We start from the raw sequence: 10,000 nt of genomic DNA, 5'->3' as shown, positions 1-10,000 counted from the left end.
ACAACCACCATCACCACTACTACTACAACCACCACCACATCATCACTACCTCAACTACTACAACCACCACCACAATAGCATCACTACCACTACTACCACAACCACCAGCACCACATCATTATCACTACCACTACTGCACCACCACCAGCACATAATCATCACTACCACTACTACTACAACCACCACAACCACATCGTCATCACGACCACTACTACTACAACCACTACCATATCATTACCATTACCACTCTACTACAACCACCACTACCACCATATCATTACCATTACCACTACTACTACAACCACCACAACCACATCGTCATCACTACCACTACTACTGAAACCACCACTACCACCATATCATCACCATTACAACTACTACTACAACCACCACAACCACATCATCATCACTACCACTACTACTACAACCACCACCACATCATCATCACTATCACTACTACTACAACTACAACCACCACCACATTATCATCACTACCACTACTACTACTGCAACCACCACCACCATATCATTATCATTGAAATATTTTTTTTAAATTGAGCTTTATATAGTGCAATGTCTACTAAATGTGCTCAAAGCGCTTTACAAGGGGTCCCTGGTCAACATTTAACATGTAGGACGGGACATGACGCCTGTTAGGCGATATTATAATTTTTCGGACAAAGACAACTCTGTTAACGGCCAGATACTCATTTTACACCTGAGTACGGTGAGAGAATGTGAGTAAAGAGCCTTTTCCAAGGACTCAACTATGCGCCGAGCGCGAGGATCGAACCCAGGACCTTCCGATCCGAAAGCGAGTGTCATACTACTAGACCACATAGCCGCATCATTACCACTACTACTACAAACACCACCACCACATCATCATCACGACCACTACTACTACAACCACCACCACCATATCATTACCATTACCACTACTACTACAACTACAACCACCACCACATCATTATCACTACCACTACTACTACAACTACAATCATCACCACCACCACATCATCATCACTACTACTACTACAACTACAATCACCACCAACACCACATCACCTCACTAACACCAGTACTATAATCACTACCATTAGGTTTTGGAGCTTTACTTCATTTGAAATAAGGAAACTTCGGAATTGTATTTGGCATTGTGTTTATATATCATGATATAATTCTAATCAGTTATCTATTTAGAACTAGATACTATACAATATGTATGCTAAATACCACCCCAATTCCCCTTTCTTGTGTGCGGGAATTCCTCTTTCGGCATTGAAATTGAGTGTGAGAGAGTCATCACTATACACATAAACAACAGAAACAATTTTAAAACATGACTATGACACGCAACCACTCACACACGAGGCTATACTATTTATCCCTTTCTCTATATAGAACAGGACAAGACAAACAATAGCTTGACTCTCGCTACACTTCGCATTGATGTTTGTCGTCTCACGAGTTCAACTCTCGGTCGACCTGTCAATATTCCTTTTTGCCTCGGACGTAATCATTAATAGAATGTTGTGTGGTTTTGACCGTGAAGAAAACCTTAAGAAGTCACATTTATATCATTTTAGAGAGATCGTTTTGAATAATTTTGAGTTAAACGAGCGAGCAGCAACTTGTTTTCATGAACGGCCGATCAGCGCTTGTTTACTATAGTAACGCGATTCCCAGCCAACGTCTCAATGGCGGATATTTTTCTCATCGAGGCCGCTGGTTGGTTAGCCAATAAGAGCACCGTACGGTTTCCATTGGGTAAATTCCTTGACTATTACCTAAGAATTACATGAACGGCTAATTTTAGAAGGGTTTATTTTTCATGTAAACCAAACAAACGATAATATATTCATGGTTTGGACCAAGAATCACCTTCTTTAATAACTATTAGCCTGTTCGATTATACTTGAGTGACTAGTTATACGTAGTGCGGGATCCGTGAAACATAGTGGGTGCAACTATCAATTCACACTTCAAAACACAAATAATAATAACCCTTCATCTTAAATCGGTATCATGTCTGATTGAACCACAAGACAAAAGTGGATTTTAATGATTAAGTGATCAGAAATGGAGATAATACTTTCAGCTACTTTAATCAACTCTATTCAATATTTTCAGTAAAACACAAAAACTTAACCCAGGTTTCTGTTTTTAAAAATTATAAATTCAATTTTTTTGCAGTTTTATCCATCTGGCAAAAAACCGTTTTGAGATGGCAGACACAAATATATTCATTCCATCGATGATAATCAGTCTGAAGTTTTATATTTAGTTATTAGAATTGTACATGATCAACATCAGTATGTACGTAAAACCGAGCGTTTGTGGTCTTGTGGTATGACACTCGCTTTTGGATCGGAAGGTCCTGGGTTCGAGCCTGGCTCGGCGCATAGTTGAGTCCTTGGAAAAGGTTCTTTACTCACATTCCCTCACAGAACTCATGTGCGAAATGGGAACCGTGCCGTTAACAGCGTTGTCTTTGTCGGAAATAATTGTAATATCACCTAACACGTGTCATGTCTCGTTCTACATGTTAGATGTTGCTGATGGCTTTGTAAAGCGCCTTGAGCACGTTTAGTGGAAATTGCGCTATATAAAAGCTCAAATTTATGTAGCACACTGCCAATCTCAGAAGAAAGAAAGAAAAAAAAAAAACAAAACAAACCTAGCACATATCTAAAATTATAGCCAAGAAAACTCGTTCTTCAAATATTGATCGGTTGAAATGACCCTCATCTCATCTTGTCCAAAACTCTCAAACCTGAGACTTCAAGGAAATCATCAAGGAAGTCCCAGGCTTGAGAGGGTTTTTCATGGACAAGATAAGGGTTATTTTAATCGATCGATATTTAAAGGATGAGTTTTCTGGCCAAAATCTTTTAAACGTTTTTTTTCTCTTCAGACTAGCCTTGGGCAAAATATTGAATAACAACGTATAGAAATGTCATTGATTGTGTCTTTGATTTCGATTTGAAATTTAACCGGTAACTGCCTGCCATGTTCTGGAAAGCACGTATTAAAAAAATTGGCCAGAAAACTGGTCCTTCAAATATAGATCGATATAAATTACCCTCATCTTGTCAAAAACTCTGAAACTTGGGACTCAAGAAAGACGTTGGAAGTCCCATGTTTGAGAGTTTTGACAAGATTTAAATCAATCGATATTTTAAGGACGACTTTTCTGGCCAAAATTTTAAATACTTATCTTTCCATAGTATGTCAGTTAAATTAAGAATTTTTATCTAATTTTTAAAATCGTTAATTTCGATTCTATTTTTCATGTCACACAGAGACAATGCTATAAAAACGATGGATAAACACAACAGCGATGGCCTTAAAGATGAAGGTGACGAGTTGATGATGAAGAATGACATTGAAGATGGCGAATGGAAGGACATGAGGAAAATATTCAATTTGGCCGTTTGCTACTCGGCCAATATCGGTGGGATTGGAACTTTACTGGGAACGCCACCGAACCTGGTACTCGCCAAAACAGTGGGAGAGTGAGTGACGTGTATGTTTGCAGCGCTCAGTGTCAAGCTGTCATCTTTACATTGAAACTAGTACCAATTTCATAATGAACAAAAGGGAATATAACAGCTTCGAAAAAGAACAATATACCAATAAATGCGGATTGTTTCGGGGTCGAAACCCTTCTTCAGCGAATGGCAAAAACAACAAATACATTACTATCACACTTAAAATCCAGATATACTGCAGAGACCTGGATTTTAAATGATCTATTAATATTTTTAAGGTTTTAGTTATCGGTTGAAGAAGGGATTTGATTCCGAAACGTTCCATGTTTGGTATTTTATTCTTTTCCGAAGCTGTTATATTCACTTTTGTTCATTACTTTTTACATTCCACAGCTTCTAGCAGCTTACTTTGACCAATTTTATTCAAAATACACCCTTACGTGCCATAAAGAGAGTTTTTCTGAGTTTTTTATTAAAAAGGTGTATGATATATAGAATTTAATGGTGATGACATGAATTGATCATTAAGTGTGCATTGGATGTGCACGTGTGTGTGTGTGTGTGTGTGTGTGTATGTACGTGTGAGTGTGAGTATGTATGAGTATGTATATGAGTGTGAGGGTAGCCATCGTAAAGTTATGGCCTGACACTGACCAAAAAATGACGCCAAAATGCCAGTCTTTTGCCACAAAAGAAAACAAATCGTGAGTTGTATTCAATAGTTCAACCAATGAAAATAACTTGCTTCCTTGAGCTCTAATAATAACTCGCTAGACGTTACACAAACCTAAAAAATGACGTCAAACTGCCAGTCTTAGAGGGTTCTAGTGTCAGGCTATATGTTAACGATGGCTACGGTGTGAGCCATCTGTAATTCTAAGCGCCGACGAGCATTGTATCACTTTGGAAGTTGGCACTACATAAATGATTGTTTGTATTCTCATAGGGCCCATGGAGTCGGGGGTTTATCTCGTTTTATATAGCAATAAGCATACAATAGCAATTGCTTGGCATCCTTAGGATAGGACGCTACTTCATCGCAAAGTACTTCTTTACGCCGGAACTGACAGACTAAGCTATTCGATGACTGCTGAGTAGAAAAGGGAAATCAGAAAAAAAATCTCAACTGCACCCAGGATTTATATCCCGTCCGTTGACCTGCGAAGCAAGTGCTCTACCATCTGAACTAACGGGTCCCTATTCTACTTGAATCCAATTCAGTATCTTACCATTTTAACTAAAACGCCAGTTACTGTGACATTAATCAGTCTCGGCTGTTTCAAGAAAGACGACTGGGTCTATATTTAATGTAATTCCCAATAGATGTTCAGAGAATCATAGTTTGAAAGGCATCGTGTCTCGCCAGCAAAGGATCAAATCCCAAGTGTACCTAATTAAAGGTCTGATAACCCAATTTTTAGGGGCTCATTGCTGTAATAGAAATGCATAATTTGAAAAAGTGTTGAGCGGGCACTTGTATCAATAATGATGAGAAATATAGGGTATGGATAAGTGACAGATGAAAACAGAGAATTAAATATCGCGGTGCCAGAGCCAACCTCGGATCCAACTGACACGGCACCCTCCGCCCGGCTGAGATAGAGAGAGAGAGAAAGATATATATATATATATAATATATATATATATATAATATATATATATATATATAGAATACAAATTGTCACTCACATTTATTGTGGCCGAAACGTTCGTTTCTGTGTCTCTTTACAGGTCCTCAGTCGGCGTAATCCTTAATAATTATTAAGGATTACGCCGACCGAGGACGTGTAAAGAGACACAGAAACGAACGTTTCGGCCACAATAAATGTGAGTGACAATTTGTATTCTATATTAGCTCTAACCATCATTATCGAGCACTTTCGTACCTACGAGTACCCACCAACACTCATATATATATATATATATATATATATATATATATATATATATATATATATATATGTATATATGTATATATGTATCAGCAAGCGGTCGCACTCGCCACTGAGCCATTCAGCCAACAAAAATATGGCTTTCAAACTTAGTACCCATCAAATAATATGTATAGGAATAAGATTAAGAAAATTCTCCAAACCCCATAGCCTTCTTATCATTATTGATATGCCCGCTCCACACTTTTCCTGAATTTTATTCAACCCAATATCGGAGTTATTACATGTGTGTCTTATTTGTTTACATGTTTGTCTTGTTCGTTACAATATAATTCTAATGAAAGTTAACGCTTGACAAACTGACGTCACAAATCATCATTGTACATTTGACCGGTTACAAATTATGAGGATGGGGAGAATAATATAAGCTCTTCTTTTATTTATTTCTTGAAAAGTAATCATCTTCATAAAATACAGAGTTACATATTCACCTGACCCCCCCCCCTCCCAACCACCACCACGCCCCCCAACCTAGTTTTGCACACGATGGAATTGGCCCAATCACATACGCCTCGTGGATGAAGTTTGGAGTGCCTACCTGTCTTTTCTCCTTGACGATTGCATATCTTTGGATGAGTGTGTCCGTCTTTGGATTCAAGTAAGTAGATAAACGTTTCTTCCTCTCAAATAAATGATGACTACATCTCCCAATATTGGGGCAATTTACAAACAAAGTATTTCAAGGGCAAATTGGAATAACCTAGGCATCAGCCGCAGTGCAGCGTAATAAAGTGATATAGGGCGAGGTGACTAACTCTAAGGCGCACAACGTTTATCTGGATCTCTATACTATTAAATGGATATTAGCAATTGCTTGTTACCTTTAGGATAGGACGCAGGTCTATTGTAAAGCACTTTCCGACAGATCTAAGAGACTCAACTACCTATCCGCAGTGGGGATAATCAATAAAAAAATCTCGACTGCATCCGGAATTGAATCTTTAGTGATGGTAAGAGTACTCCACGACTGAGTTATTGGGAACAAAATGATCTAGTCCATGAGGTGTTTTTGTTGTTTACTTTTGACTTGACTTGCTTGACTTAAGCCCTTAACCCCAGTCCGATCGTAGGCCATCGATTACGCTCCGCCATTTGACTCTTCCTTGGGTTGTGTTCTCTGTTTCCACGTGTATCCACACCCTAACCCCATTGGAGCGCAGGCCACCAATAATGCTTCCCCACTCTGAACCATACCTTATGTATCTGTCATGGTGTCAAATGAGTAAAGAGCTACTCGACTATGCATAAAACAACGATATGAAGAATAAGGCGCCCAGAATTTACCAGTTACTTTAAAATGAAGAATAATTAACGATTTGTTTAAGATGAAATAAAAAGAAAGATGAAATTTAATTAAATGAGATGAATAATGATTATGGCAGTTACAAATAGAAAGATTGAGATATTACATAACTTATGATAATATAATATCAGGTTTGTAAGGTTCCACTTCCAGGCAGTTGAGAAGGGTTGAATTATCTATTCCTCCGACGGCGGGCTCAGGTTTGACCTTTGATCCGTCAATGGCAGCACTGTCAAAGGCAAAAGTCCGGCGCCTTGATGGTGGAGATAAAAATATCCACAAAGTACCAAAAAATAAAAATCTTCAAATATATAATGTGAGGAATGGAGCGGCTGGCCGTCCGGCATAGGTTGTAGAGAGAAGTGAGTGTAGAATGTTAGACCTATCAGCTTTTATAATAAGTGGTTACGTGACAGAATGTAGAACGAAAAGTATTCACTAATTTGAAATTAATTCGAGGGAAGGCTATTAAAGAAAAGATGATCTAATACTAGAAAGTTAAGTTTTTATAAGCCCACCGAAACATAACTGGAGTGAGATGAATTCAGTTCTTACTAAAATAAAAATTTAATAAAATAAATGTGAATAATACTGTGACAGTATCCATCCCGCTTTGTCTCGTCAAACGTGCTCCGTTGCCAACTATTTATTGGCCTCCCTTGTCTCATCCATTCTTGAGGATTCCACGCGAGAGGCCTGTCTTGTGATGTTGCAGGCAAGTTTTCTAAGTGTGAGTATATAACAAAAAAGGTGGGGATGTGGGGGGGGGGGGGGGAGTTGTCGTTGATATCCAATATACACACTTTGAAAGTTTTAAACTGTTCAACGAACTTACACAATCTCTAAAATTGTAAACCTTACAGGAATACGATCTTATGTAAAAGGACGACCAGCAAGAGAGAAGACAGGCTGCTGAGGAATGTTTTGTTGGAGGAATACGCGCGTCTTGGTTCCATGAGGTATGTTAGCTATTGCTCTATCGTGCTGAAATCAGATATCTTGCTAAATCACCACATTATCATACCGATAACTGATACCGTCTCTTCCCTCACCGCCCTGCCCTGCCCTGCTCCCCCACCCCCAACTTGTGCACTATTTATATTTGAAAATATCAAAGTGATGAATTAATGAGCAGGCATTTGTGTAAGATAAAGATCGGAAAAAGTGTATGAAGCAGCGAGGGATCCCACATCGGCAATGCGTATCTTTGTGAAGTATAAATGCATGAAATCTCTCAACAGTCGGGAAAGCTCTGTGATTAATGGAAGCGTGTCAAACTGGTAATCAGGATGTATGAGGTTCGATCCCCAGTCGAGGCAAGCTGATTTTTCTTTGATTATTCTCTCTGCTTTGTCTGGCACAGATTTATACACGTTTTTTTTCCCAGGTATTTAACCCTCTCCTTACCAGCCAGTTTTCGAATTTCCCCCGAAAATTCACACCCATCCAACACAAAAATAGACTTTTCGTAATTAAACAAAAAGTAACAAGTGCATTCTATACAGATTGTTGTTCAACAAAATGAGCTCGGCAACACAGTGTTTAGTATTTTTAGCTTTAATCAAAGTATTTCTTCTAATTTTGTGATGTACAAGAGAAATCAGAATGAGAAAATTGTTGGCTGCATCGTAACGAATGTGACGATGTTCCCTATGGTTGGTAAGGAGAGGGTTAAATTTGACATGCATCGTAAACATAATATTATCAGAGTTTCATTCGGTACAGCTTAAAGACCTAAAACCGACCAATAACAGAAGATATAAACACCTTTTCTTTCTTTTTTGCTCTCGAAAAAAAAAACTAGATAGTCACTCCGCTATGGTTTAATTAACAAATCTGCCGTACTCTGGAAAAACACATATTTAAAACTTTGGCCAAAAAACTCGTCCTTCAAATATTGATCGATTTGAATGACCCTCATCTTGGCAAAAACTCTCAAACCTGGGACTTCGCGATAAACTCAGGCACCATGGCTCTGAATGACAACAAATTTAAACGAACTTATAAAGTTATATAATCAAGATTAGTTTTGACCATTTCATTTTGATTCAGTTTCCACGAGAAAGTCGTCCTGGGCCATTTTGTCATCTGGCTTCTTCTCTGCTTCACCCGTGATCCAGGATTCATCGCCGGTTGGGCTTCATTCTTTCCTAAAAAGTACGTAAATCGTACAGTCTATTTTCCGAACTATATCAATATATTACATTATTTCATCCTAGCTATTTTTTTGGGTTTGTTTGTTGGTGACAACAATAATACTAACTGTGATGAAACCCATGACTGATGTTGTTATCATTGTTGTTTTTGTTGATGATAATAATGAGGATGATGATAATAATAATGATGGTGATGTGATAGTAATGAACATGATGATGATGATGATGATGATGATGATGATGATGATGATGATGATGATGATGATGATGATGATGATGATGATGAATATTTAAGTGATCGTGGGTAGTGGTGACGATATTGAGTCTATTGTTCTTATGAACTCCCTTCCAATCCCCGATGAGAATGACTCCCTCTCTCTTCCTATCCAGGTATGTCAAGGACAGTATTCCTGCAATATTGATTCTTTGCAGCCTCTTCGTCTGGCCCAAGCATCGTCCAAGTACGTTTTGGTATCAATCATCACCACAAATATTAGACCTGGGCTTGAGTTTAAATTGTTTCTTTGAAGAGAATGTATCTATATAGAACTTGGAGTGAAAAAAACTCATGTTTCATATTTTAAAATCAGTTCAACTTTAATTTGACTATTTCGCATCTGGTTCAGCCCAACCCATCACCGTTTTTAAACGTCGATTCCCAACCCTATTTTTAAAAGAATAGATTAGAGAGATTGGCATTATTTGATAGTATCGAGAGAGAGAGAGAGAGAGAGAGAGAGAGAGAGAGAGAGAGAGAGAGAGAGAGAGAGAGAGAGAGAGAGAGAGAGAGAGAGAGAGTTAAAATTACGTCATCAATTTTTGTTGTGGATATGCTAGAATTGCGTAGAATAAATTAAACTAGCAATGAAAGTCAAGCGTCAAAAAGGACTAAGTATTACGACCTAGAAGATTTTCTTCGTATTAATTTGAGTCAAAGGATACTAGAATTAACCTGAAATAAAAGAAGGTTTCCAAGTTACTCGTATATCACTCTGTAAAAAAACAGTTTTATAAATTTTAGAGTTGCCAGTGATTCTGTGCTCGATGATACAAATTTTTCATTGGCTATTCCGAACAATGTTGATCCCTAACCTT

General features: G+C 38.0%; 1 protein-coding gene across 2 annotated transcripts in view; it reads left to right on the top strand.

Moving 5' to 3' along the window:
* LOC144967596 (Na(+)/citrate cotransporter-like) overlaps nt 1–10,000 on the top strand; it is a 28,286-nt gene that overhangs the window by 11,855 nt on the left and 6,431 nt on the right. For both annotated transcript variants that reach the window (XM_078905060.1, XM_078905061.1), the window contains exons 6-10: nt 3,306–3,518; nt 5,922–6,044; nt 7,613–7,708; nt 8,802–8,906; nt 9,296–9,366. In XM_078905060.1, the coding sequence (XP_078761186.1) occupies nt 3,306–3,518; nt 5,922–6,044; nt 7,613–7,708; nt 8,802–8,906; nt 9,296–9,366 (608 nt within the window). The remainder of the gene's footprint in view (nt 1–3,305; nt 3,519–5,921; nt 6,045–7,612; nt 7,709–8,801; nt 8,907–9,295; nt 9,367–10,000) is intronic.

This window comes from Berghia stephanieae, chromosome 3 (assembly GCF_034508935.2).
Source record: "Berghia stephanieae isolate SIO BIC M18660-M18661 chromosome 3, UCSD_Bste_1.3, whole genome shotgun sequence".
Lineage (NCBI taxonomy): Eukaryota > Metazoa > Mollusca > Gastropoda > Nudibranchia > Aeolidiidae > Berghia > Berghia stephanieae.
The sequence above is the reverse complement of the archived record's forward strand: the minus strand, read 5'-3'. Positions and strand labels throughout refer to the sequence as shown.